Genomic DNA, 12,729 nt, shown 5'->3' on the forward strand with positions numbered 1-12,729 from the left:
TTGTTAAAGCAACAATTGTCAAGCCTACAATATCATCGCAATATCGACATCGAGGTATTTGGTCAGGAATATCGTGATATCTGATTTTCTCCATATCGCCCAGCTCTACTCCAACGTTTATATTTTTTCTACGAATCTTTGAGTTAACATGTATTAAACATGAGTTGAATTTGCACCGCAGCGCAGCCATGCCTTTATGCTTATGATAAGAATAGCATATATCTTTATTGAAGTGAATTAGGTTTAAATCGCCGTCATGCATGAATGAATGATATGTTTGCAATTTTACACATAATAATCCACAATTATCACATTACAAAAAAATTAAATTGCATGTCAAAATGACACACTGTTCATATTTTTAGAGACCCCACCCAAATTTCACAAATCACGTTGTCAGGGGAGCCCGGGGTAGTTGGCACCCTGGTGGGGAGTAGCAACATGCTAGTTCACTAACATAAGCGTTGCAAATAAACTCAAGATATATTTTGGTTACAGTGACGGGGTTATCCGTTTGTAAAGTGTCTATATGTCAGTAACGTTTTGAAATTAGCACTTCGCCAGCAAGCAGTACTTTGTGGGCAGTTGTACTAAAGTTTGCTTGCTAACATAACATAAACTGGCTGGCAGACACCTCGCAAATAACCTCAGACTTATTTTCTCGTTACAGTAACTAGGTCAATGGATTTTAATGTGTCTATTTCTTGATACTTTTTACAAAATCTAAGCAAGAAAAGGCCAAACAAAGATTAATATTTTAGAACGACAGTTTATGGGGTTTGCCATTCTAGTAGTGTCACACAGACACAGGCGACACCCCCTGGCGTTATGGCGGTGAAATGCACCGCGATGCAAATCAACCCCGACGCAGAATGTCGTAGGAGCGACGGCGTAGCTACGGCGTGGAGTTGACGCAGAAGCATAAAACAGCCCTATGTCTTACTCATAGATACTGTCGGTACACGATCCGTTCTGCCTGCACGATCCGTTCTGCACATGCGCAAGATAATACTGTTTTACGTATCCATACGACCTGCACGATCTGTTCCACGCTAGCCTCTGGCTAGCCTCCACCGGGAAGCTAACGTTAGTTTAGCTAACAGCTAATTCGGCTAACCGCTAGCTGACAGCTAGATTCAGTCTAAAATAACGTTAACTCAAACGTAATGGGAAAAGCAGGCTACAGCTAAATTAAGACTTCACAGTAATAACAATAAAGACAAGTATTGAGTGATTGTATTTTAAATGAGCACAAGTAAAGTAGAACTGACGTAACAGCTGTTATATATGTTAGGTGTTTGTTATATATGTCAACGTTTATTTTCAAGTTTTATTTTGAGGGTCTTTTAAAGTTATTACATGCTGTCTCAGCTAGCAGTTAGCCGAATTAGCTGTTAGCTAAACTAACGTTAGCTTGGCTGTCGACCGGAAGCGTGGAACAGATCGTGCAGTGTCGTAAATCCTCGTACAACCACGCATGCGCGAACATTTTGCGCATGTGCAGAACGGATCGTGTACCGACAGTATCTGTCGGTACACGATCCGTTCTGCCTGCACGATCCGTTCTGCACATGCGCAAAATGTTCGCGCATGCGCGGTTGTACGAGGATTTACGACACTGCACGATCTGTTCCACGCTTCCGGTCGATAGCCAAGCTAACGTTAGTTTAGCTAACAGCTAATTCGGCTAACCGCTAGCTGATTGTAGCGGTCTGCCGTTAGCTTCCACAGGCAAGCTAACGTTAGTTTAGCTAACAGCTAATTCGGCTAACTGCTAGCTGAGACAGCATGTAATAACTTTAAAAGACCCTCAAAATAAAACTTGAAAATAAACGTTGACATATATAACAAACACCTAACATATATAACAGCTGTTACATCAGTTCTACTTTACTTGTGCTCATTTAAAATACAATCACTCAATACTTGTCTTTATTGTTATTACTGTGAAGTCTTAATTTAGCTGTAGCCTGCTTTTCCCATTACGTTTGAGTTAACGTTATTTTAGACAGAATCTAGCTGTCTGCTAGCGGTTAGCCGAATTAGCTGTTAGCTAAACTAACGTTAGCTTCCCGGTGGAGGCTAGCCATAGGCTAGCGTGGAACCATAGACTGTATACAGTCTATGCGTGGAACAGATCGTGCAGGTCGTATCCTCGGTAAAACAGTATTATCTTGCGCATGTGCAGAACGGATCGTGCAGGCAGAACGGATCGTGTACCGACAGATACCAATGGTCTTACTACATAGGGTCAGAGCATTAAACATGTTTGAGAGTAAGTAAGTAAAAACCTGTGTCACTTAGGATCAGCATTATTGACATTATGTCCTTTGGACCTAGCTCAGGGAATTACCCTCTTTTGGGGTCTGTATATCACAAAGAGAGATTAGTGGCTGAACCAGCTGTCTTTGAGCTTGTATCACGAAGCTGGGTCACCTTGGTAACCGGGCTAAATCACCATGGTAACCTATGCTGCAAGGCTAACCTGTCCCAACCACCTTAATACATCCATTGTCCCAACCAGTGTCTCAACTTCAAAGGATGAAATCAAAACAACAGTGATACACGGACGCCGCTTCCCTGCTAAAACATGGCGGGACATGCCTGACTATTAATGCAGCGCACCCACATCCAATTGGCGACAATCTGTGTGACGTGTACGGATGTAAACAGAGCAGAGTATGTCAATGTCCTACCGCTGTGCATGCAAGGTGAGAATGTTTTAAAAATGTTGTTTCAAGTGAGCTGAAAATGTACGCACAATACTGATGGCGTTAAAGTAGCTCGTAATGCACGCAGTGGTTTGTAACGTTATCTGTAACGTTAAATCGGTATTGGTGACTCTAATTTACCACTAGTAACGTGTGTGTGTGTGTGTGTGTGTGTGTGTGTGTGTGTGTGTGTGTGTGTGTGTGTGTGTGTGTGTGTGTGTGTGTGTGTGTGTGTGTGTGTGTGTGAGGCAATAGAAATGTTTGTGAATCTCAACTATTTGTGTGCAGATCAGTCTCAATATGAATGAATGCACACGGAGCGTTAATAGTCCTGTGTGTGTGTGTGTGTGTGTGTGTGTGTGTGTGTGTGTGTGTGTGTGTGTGTGTGTGTGTGTGTGTGTGTGTGTGTTCTTGTTTAACTAAATTCGTGGGGTCCAAAAACCGGGAGTCCAGTATACTTGTGGGGTCCGGACAGCTTTGTGGGGCCAAAATGCTGGACCCCACAAGGTTAAACGTCTATTTGAGGGTTAAGACTTGGTTTTAGGGTTAGAATTAGGTTATGGTTAGGGTGAGGGTAATGGTTAAGGTTAGGCATTTAGTTGTGATGGTTAAGGTTAGTGTGTGTGTGTGTGTGTGTGTGTGTGTGTGAGAGGTAGATCTGTCCGCCTAAAAAAATATGAAAGTCTACCCCTAAAGAGGTAAAACATAACCGTTCAATACAACAATCAAGTGTACAATACAGGAGAATAATTAATGAAAATAATTTCCTAAATGTAATTAAATATATTAATTTGATGCAGAAAAGGCACAAATTGTTGCATCAAAATTCACCACAGTGCTGGAAATTAAGTGTTGGATTGCTCAAACTTTTATGGGGGAGGACCCCCAGAGCCCCCTGGTTATAATGTCTCTCCACAAATGTTTGAACCAAACCTACGCCCTTGCCATGACATATGGCCGTATGAATAACCATACCATTACATTACATGTCATTTAGCTGACGCTTTTATTCAAAGCGACTTACAATTGCTATATGTATATCAGAGGTCGCACACCTCTGGAGCAACTAGTTAAGTGTCTTGCTCAGGGACACATTGGTTGATGTATCGCAGTGGGAATCGAACCCCGGTCTCCCACACCAAAGGGATGTGTCATGTGTCATCTGGCTTTTCTGTTTTGGTTTGTTGAACAGTATAATTGGAGATACAGTGAGTGTATATATACCATAGACAAGACTGACCTAGAATAATTATGTGGTATGACACCAGGCTTCAAAATTACCACAAGCCAAATGCTGGTAAAATATGCAAGGGGCTGGTAGATTTGCTTTACTCACCAGCCATAAAAACAATGTTAATCCATTGAGTGGCTAGTCAAATTTAAACATTCACTAGCAATTTGGCTGGTGAACGAAAAAGTTAATTTTGAACCCTGTATGATGCTTATAGGACATGGTTTATTCTCCACTAATTGTTTGACGTGACTACTACTCTACAGTACGTTCCAAGGCAAGACCTTCAACCACCGGGGGTCAGCATAGGAAAGATTTTCAGCTACTGCTAAGTTGCTTTTTCAGTGCCCCAAACTCTGTATAAAGGAACTACAATTCATTATGTGCAATATCATTACTTTCATTGTCCAATATCTATTCCTCATTGAATATGATCGCTACTATTGGGCAAAATTCAAATTATGTGCAATAACCAACACTGCATATCACACTGTATATAAAACCATATTTATTTTTTTATATATGTATATCTCAGAACTGTGCACCTTATCCCCCTTTTTTTTTTGCACTACTTTTTGTGTTCCATGTTATATTTATTTTACGTACATGTTGGCACTGAAAAAGGAGTTGCTTTTAATCTCATTGCACATGTGTATAGTGACAATAAAAGGCATTCTATTCTATTCTATTCACTCTCCACTGATAAAGAATTTATTCTCAGTTACTTACGATATATTTCATTGCAAAAACAATCAGGAAAGTGTTCCCAGTATGCATTATTCCCAGTAAACTGACCGTCCGTGTGGCCTTATAGGGAAGGAAGCAAAGATGAGGGTGTCCACCAGTCATCTCCAGCAGCTCGCCATCTTCACAACCGTGCTAACCGGGGGTGGGATCGGCACCATGTACTATCTGCAACAGAGTGAGTACAACTGGGGTGTGAAGGACAGCCTGGTGTGCCTCTAGTGTTTGAGTTTGTATGTGAGAAAAGGGGTTTAGGGCATGTACAGACCATAGAAAGGGAAACGACGATTCGCCACAGGGTTGTGCGGCGGTGGGAGTGTCACTTAAATGGCCCATTTGTATGACTGTTGTATGTGTTATTTATTCCCCAAATCTGGAACAAGTAGACTTTATATATAAGTAACACACACACACATTACAGTCACCGCTGGGGAGCTGCATTTAGGGATGATATGGCAGAAGGTACAAAACTCTTAGGCTACTGTAGCGGACCTGTCTCCGGGCCAAGGACCTGTATCTGTGAAAAAGGGGTAGAGGGGATGACTGGGGTGATGTGCGATTGTCCGAAGAGAACAGTCAGCTGTTACACAAACTCCTGAGAAGTTAAGTGCTTGTGTTTCATTTTTTTTTACCCTCCTTAGTGTTTTAAAACTTTCTTGTGGCAGTGATAGAGGCAGTGGCGTTTCCTGTTTTACTATAAGGGACTCTCCGCCTGAAAATGGACTGACAAGTCTGATTGCTGGTTACGTGAGTGGCCCCCGCAGGACGACGTTGGGTTGCGTATCTCCAAATGTTGAATCAGTCTCAACTTTTCGCCGCAGGAGGACCGGCGCTGTGTGTGTGTGTGTGTGTGTGTGTGTGTGTGTGTGTGTGTGTGTGTGAATGAATGAATGCAGCCTTCAACTTCTGTCAGAGTTGCTACATGTCAACTAACTGTTCAACTGCTCTCTTTTTTTTTTTTTGTCCTTAACTGACCGGTGCACTGCTTTCATCTAATAGTTTTTGAATGAGAAGTGAAACTGCTCACAGTCATTACACTTCAACATTTCAGCAGTTTTTGTTAGCACTTTTCACTTATTATTTTATAACCCTCTTCTACTTTTCTGTACCTCTCTGTCTACCATCCAATCAGAGAAGTTTGCTGAGTCAGACTACCACAGACTGGCTCTGCAGAAACTGGAGGCATGTCCAGTTGCCATGGAAAGCCTGGGCGCCCCGCCTTTAAAAGTCCACAACATCCATCTGAGTGACAGAAACAACCGCGTAGGTCAGCGCACTGCACAGGTACTGTGTTTCAGTCAACGGTCACTGCACCCGTAGTGGCGACTCAGTCACCTGGGCGTCACTGTGCAAATGTTTGTTTTGGCTATCTTGTCCTTGTAATTGTCCTAAACTTCACAGGTCACGATGTTTGGACTCAGTAACTCCTCTTATTGTTTTTAATTTAGTTGCCAGGCCTCCACTAATATCCTCTTGGCAATATGTGTTGGTGTTAAGGCCCTGACACACCAACCCGATTATCGTCCGTCGGACAGTCTGGCGAGGTTGGTGACTCGAGTGTGTTCGGTGTGTTCCGTGCCGCCGTCAGTCGGAGGAGCCCTCAGCCTTCACTTGGGCCGATTTGACTTGTTGAATCGGCCAGTGGGCAGTCGGACTCAATGACCAATTACCGGAAATGACTATCGGGGTTGATTGTGACGAACGCCTCTCAAAATCTGACGAAAATCTTTTAAACTGACCTTTGTCGATCTGAAAAGAAGACAGATTCAGCAACTGCAAGGCCTATTTCTCGCTTAAAATGTTTTCAGAAACACGTTTCGGTGAACTATTTTCATAAAATACGAGATCGTATTCCGAACGAGCCGCCATTATGGTCGGGAAGAAGCCAGACCCACGTGACGCGTTCGTCCAATCAGCTGCCGGTTTTAATTTTTTGGGCGACAATACAGATTAGCGCCGCCTGCTGTTATGGAGACGTATTACATCGCGCGCACACGCAGAACGCACGCTCAAGTCGGTGTCGCTTTGGTGTGTTCCGAGGCACTTTTTTGACCAACTCGGGGAGACTGATCAGTCCGACTGCCTTTTCACTTTTCTGCCGACGGTCGGCCGTCGGGTTGGTGTGTCAGAGCCTTTACTGATGTTGTGAGGCAGTATGTCTTTCATATGTTGTCCTCTGTGAGCTGTATCTTTCGTCGTTGTGCATGGGGGGAGCATCGGTGTTGCGATGAGCTCTGATATCTCTCCACACTTAGACTACACTACACTACACACTAGATTAATTGAAATTTGCATTGTGTTGTAGATAAAGATCCCTGTGACTGGTTCAGAAACCGGAGGTTATCTGTATACGTCTTCAATCAGAGACCCTGACACCAACAGGTGAGTACATTCTGGTAACACATTCTATCACCTCATTCTGACCTCAAATTTAAGTTTCTTTAAAAAGATTTTTTTAAATAGCCTGTTTATCAGTTACTTTTCGAAAATAACCCACTAGCCATGCATCACCATACAGACTGCCCTGCATACTGCATGACACAAACCTGTGGTTTCAGTGACTTTGTTTACCACAACTTCCTGCATCCTTTGCAGATGTAGACACACAACCACATAGGAAGCATTCGTGGTATTCTAAAATACAAAAGAAAAGAATCAGATAATAATCCAAATCAGAAAAAAGATTTATTGCGAGGTACAAAATAAACAAACATAAATACAGAAACAAATAACCACCTACACATCACATTTATTTGGAGAGACACATCTGCCACTTTCAAAGCAGGTTCGCCTGTTACTCCTGTTATTTCCTTCCTCCAAAACAGTGGTGAAGAACAGCAGGAGCAGATGTCAGGAGTTGAGTTTTCATTAAAACAAAAATTATGAGTGGTGTGTGTTCACTGCATGCCAAATAAATCAGACCACACGGCCTAGATTAGGAGGCCAAGTTGCCTCCTAATCTAGCCTACTGTATGACCCGTTGCTTTTCCAGCAGCGTAGCAAATTAGCACGTAAAAGGCTATTTCTTAAAGGAGAAATCCGGTCGATTTCAACACGTAGCTCTGTTGTTTGTAAATTTGGAGTGCTGTCGGTGTTGCCTGCACCATGTTATCCTCCTGCTAGAGTTAGCACCCAACAGGCTTAAACAGGGCACATTTTAAACGTGTTTTTAGCCTCTAAACAGGCTGTAACCTGACACCAGGTCAAAAGTTCAAGAGCCCACTGTTGCTTAGTACCCTAGCTCTTGAACTCTTGAACTGCAGCTCTGCTGGCTCCACTGTGGTGTCAGGTTACAGCCTGTCATTACTAAGGACATAACAACGGCAAATCGTTTTTTTTTGTTTTTTTTTGTGGAAAAGATATGTTTTGGAATATTGGATTGTATGAATTCGACAATCGACTAGTGTGGACTTCACCGGAAAACAGGAAATAAACTTAGGTATTGATTAATACAACTTTTATGCCTTTTTGTCACATCTACTGCAGTCAGATTCGCTGTGTTCCCTCGGAAGGAATTGCTGCACATGGGTAGGCACTTGTAACGATATTTCGAACATGTTTAGAGGCTAAAAACACGTTTAAAACTTGCCCTGTTTAAGCCTGTTGGGTGCTAACCAGTCCTTCCAGAAAAATGCGGAGTGTTTTTGTGATTGTTGCGGGCAGTAATCCTTGATTATGCGGCACGTTTTCTTAAAAAATGCGATGGAATATGCGGGATATTTATGCAGTTGTATGCGATGAAATTGCGGGAACTTGCAAAAACTACGGTTTCATCATGGCTTCATCGCGGGGTTTGCAGCTTTTCGATGATGTTCACGGCGCGTAATTACGTCCCTTCATAACGTGGCTGCTCTTGTGTGAAGTAAATGGCTGCTCTTGTGTGAAGTAAACGCAACATTTTTCAACTTTCTGCTAAGATATATGTGACTTTTTTGCAACGAAAATGTGGGGAATATGAAATCATGCAAGCCCCGCATATTTTGCACGGAAATCGGCAATTTATGCGGCGAAAGTGCGGCGTATTTGAAAAAATGCGGCCCCCGTATAAATATGCGGATTTTGGCTGATTATGCATTGAATTATGCGATCGCATAATCACGTTTTTCTGGAGGGACTGGCTAACTCTAGCAGGGGGATAACACGGTGTAGGCAGCACCGATTGTTTTCGTTTTTCTTGCTACTGACAGCACTCCAAATTTCCAAATGACAGAGCTACGTGTTGAAATCGACCGGAATTCTCCTTTTTAAACTGAGTCTGGTGCAGTGCTCGCTCCACATAAAACACCCTGGGGCTACATTACTTCCAGCAAACTTCAGGGAGAGCAGTGAGGGCAAAACAGCATCACCGATCTCTTTATGTAACTTCATTTTCATTTTTGTTACTGGACAACGTATGACAGACATACAGATAGCACCAAACTGCATAACGAACAACAATAATATCCTCTATGGCAATTGTAGGTATTCGATTGGAAAAGAAAACTTTAATGTTACTGTCACAACAAGCATGAGGAGCGAAAAAAAAAAAAAGATTAAAATAACAATTAAACTAACATGAATAAATAAGGAGGGGTTTGTCTCCAGAGTGTCAGCTGGGAACAAATGAAGACAGTGATGGCAGAATGGGAGTGATCCCAGTGGCATTGATAGAAGAGAAGTAGGAAATGAATGGGTTCCACATCGCCGAGACGTTTCTAAAGACTAATTGTTTTCTAAAAAGAATGCGCATCACATGTCAGTCAGTCAGTCTGACATTTATTTCATTTGTAAAGAATAACATAACATGGATATTCTGCATTTTCTGCTTTCGGTCTGTTTTGCTAGAAACAGATACAGTATGACGTAGTCACCGTCAGCGGTACCGTATAAACAGAAAACATTTAGGTGAATCATTGGTAAAAAAATATTGATCTTGGGGAAAAGAATTGATTTTAAAAAATCGTCGCCAAAAAAGATCCCTATACAGATGTGAATCGATCCCCCAACCACCCATATTGTCAATGTAGCATTCCAAGTGCTTTGTATGCACCGTTCCTGACCCGTGTTTGCCGTTCCCTGCAGGTGGAGTCTGAAACAGGCCGTTCTGAAGCTGAAGGAAGGGCAGATCATCGACCTGCTGAATCCTCCTCCGCCTGCTGCAGCACAAACCCAGGCAACGGAGCACACACAGGGGGAAGACATGGACCACTGGCACTGACCAACTCCATGCACTAATGAGAACAATGAAAGTGGAAGTCGTCCTGCTCCCACTGGTGTTGAGTCTAATTAAGCAAAACAACATGGAAGTATATATTTACCAAATCCTCAACTCCAGTGTCATTTTTGAAGGGACAGCAATTACGCGTGACACACAGTGAGTGTCGCTGGGCTTCTAACAGACTGCTCTGGATTGTTGTGTTTGTCCTCCAGGTTTGGCTTTGATTTAATACAGGCCTGTTGTTGCCCTGACTGTTGTAGTGCTCTGTAAAGCCATTGCTAGACTTTTCTCTTTTTTTTTTTTTTTATGAATTAATGCTTTCACAGTATGATGTGCCTCGGGTCCAGACATGCACGACCAGGTGAATAATAATCAGATCAGCGTTGAATATATATAATGAATTACCCTCTAGCCATGCATTAATACATGTTTCTATATACAGACTGCCCTGCATACAGCATGACATAAACCTATGGTTTCACTGACTTTATTGACCGCAACTTCCTGCTTCCTTTGCAGATGTAGATACACAACCACATAGGAAGCATTTTGTTTAAGCAAAACAGGTTTGGTTGGGTGCATTTTCTTTTTAACTAATAATCAGAGCCTTAAGTTCACTTTTGGCCACCAGCCACCGTGGCAGGTGGATTTCTTTTTTTCTTTTTTTAAATCCACTAGCCCTATCCACTACCCATTTTACCCTCAATCTTGACAATTTCAGATGAGGAGTAAAGAGAACTTAGGTACAATACACAGATGTGGGCAAAGAGGAAGTCCTAATGAAACAGTGGCAGATTTTCTTGCACTTCTTCCACATTCTATCACTTCTCGTCTTCTGAGCTACGTTATAAGAAGGCGTCTGCCGAGTTATTTTTAAATTGTGTAAGAGCACAGTGTAAGACATGCACACAGTCCAACCGCATGGGTTGATTCTAACAACCGACAATAACGTTTATTGTATTCTTGTTAGGCGGTGAAAAGGCGTAAGGAGGAAGGATGGTATGGTGGATGGCTCCAACAAACGCAGGACTTTTACTCAGGAGACAGGGGTTGGTGTCCTGTGTGAAACTAAAAGTCGTTTAAAGTGCTCATATTATGCTCATTTTCAGGTTCATCATTGTATTTAGAGGTTATATCAGAATAGGTTTACATGGTTTAATTTTCAAAAAACACCATATTTTTGTTGTACTTCACATTGCTGCAGCTCCTCTTTTCACCCTGTGTGTTGAGCTCTCTGTTTTAGCTACAGAGTGAGACATCTCACTTCTGTTCCATCTTTGTTGGGAGTCGCACATGTGCAGTACCTAGGTAAGGACTACTAGCCAGTCAGAAGCAGAGTATGAGGGCGTGCTACGCTAGCAGCTAGGCGAGCATTATAACGTGTGTTACAAAGTGACGCACGTTTGTCTCTGAAGTAAAGGCTGGACTACAATAGAGCTGTTTGGAGCAGTTTGTGAACAGTGTTTTTTGTTGGAGATGGTAAGTCCCTTTGGGGTGGACTTTGGGCTTTTTCACTTTGTAAACCTATAACATACACAATATAATAAGGCAAAGGAAAAATGCCAAAAAACATAATATGAGCATTTTAACACATCAATGTAAGTCCAACTGAAATTACATCATATCACATGTCCTGTTTTGAACAGCTTAAAAAGTTGGCTGTAGGGCGCCCGGATAGCTCAGTTGGTGGAGCGGCCGCCCATATATGGAGGCTTACTCCTCAACGCAGCGGGCCCGGGTTCGACTCCAACCTGTGGCCCTTTGCTGCATGTCATTCCCCCTCTATCTCCCCTTTCGTGTCTTCAGCTGTCCTGTCAATAAACGCCTGTCTGTTTTCAGCTTGTAAGCCACAGTTACAGTTTCTTTACATTGTGGTCTGCCAGATCAGCTATCAACAAAACACATACAGTGACATGCCCACTCGGAGGCTTGGGGGTTAATGGAGCAATTCTGATACATCGCCAAAGATACAAAAGGGGTTTAGGAAGTGGCTACTGTGTAACTAGTACATATTTCCTCATTTAAAGAGTCTTCCAGAAATACATTTGTTCACAATCAGTGGAATACAATAAGCCGTTGTTACTGAACAGGTCAAACATTTTGATGATTCTTCTCTTAAATCTTTCTTAAACTTCAAATCCGTCTGGAGAAAATGTATACTTTTCTAAAATTGGTGTAAAACCTGAAAAGGAAGGAACAATAGCCAAGTGAGCTCTGACCTTGTTCCCTATATGGATAATTATTTTTGCAGTGTCATCTGCGTTATTACACAGAAGACAGCATTTAAACATGAACAGGAAGGCACTTCAAATAGTAAAGAAGCAAATTCAATCTTATTTTAGTGTTTACCACACATGAGATACAGTTCCAGCTAAAGCCTAAATGGCTGCTGACTGACAAGCAATATTATCTGATTTCCACGTAAAACACACACACTCACACGCATGCGCGCGCACGCACACACACACACACACACACACACACACACACACACACACACACATACACATATTCCCTGGAGACCTACCCTAACCATAACCTGCTCCATTAACTGGTCTTTAGTCTGAAATGTGTCCTAAAGTAGCCTAAGTCAGGCACGCACGCACGCACGCACACATTTCCTGGAGACCTACCCTAACCATGACAATCCAAAAATCTACTTTTTCCCAATTGGGGACACAGCTTTTTGTCCCCAATTGGACAAGCTGTCCCCAGTGGCGCAAAAAGTGGGTATGCGCTATATGCGGCCGCAGCACCATGGGGGGCGCCAAAGCGATGGTAAAAAATAATAACAAAAAATAAATAAATAATATTTTCTATATGTAGCTGCTGTTGTGCGTTTCTAA

The 12,729-nt window shown here is 42.4% G+C and overlaps 1 protein-coding gene across 1 annotated transcript; it reads left to right on the forward strand.

The window, feature by feature from the left end:
• Positions 1-2,491: 2,491 nt before the first annotated feature.
• Positions 2,492-10,134, forward strand: LOC116043928 (cytochrome c oxidase assembly factor 1 homolog). Its single transcript, XM_031290959.2, has 5 exons — positions 2,492-2,711; positions 4,757-4,864; positions 5,819-5,970; positions 6,992-7,068; positions 9,748-10,134. The coding sequence occupies exons 1-5, from the start codon at positions 2,615-2,617 to the stop codon at positions 9,881-9,883; spliced, it is 570 nt and encodes a 189-aa protein (XP_031146819.1). The 5' UTR covers positions 2,492-2,614; the 3' UTR covers positions 9,884-10,134.
• Positions 10,135-12,729: the final 2,595 nt, after the last annotated feature.

This window comes from Sander lucioperca, chromosome 9 (assembly GCF_008315115.2).
Source record: "Sander lucioperca isolate FBNREF2018 chromosome 9, SLUC_FBN_1.2, whole genome shotgun sequence".
NCBI classification, from domain to species: Eukaryota; Metazoa; Chordata; class Actinopteri; order Perciformes; family Percidae; genus Sander; species Sander lucioperca.

Bases quoted from the DNA above. Each gene is read 5' to 3' on its own strand.
- LOC116043928 (XM_031290959.2), top strand. From the start codon at position 2,615: ATGCAGCGCACCCACATCCAATTGGCGACAATCTGTGTGACGTGTACG. The intron at 5,971-6,991 runs GTACTGTGTTTC...ATTGTGTTGTAG, and splicing joins TAGGTCAGCGCACTGCACAG to ATAAAGATCCCTGTGACTGG. The intron at 7,069-9,747 runs GTGAGTACATTC...CGTTCCCTGCAG, and splicing joins AGAGACCCTGACACCAACAG to GTGGAGTCTGAAACAGGCCG.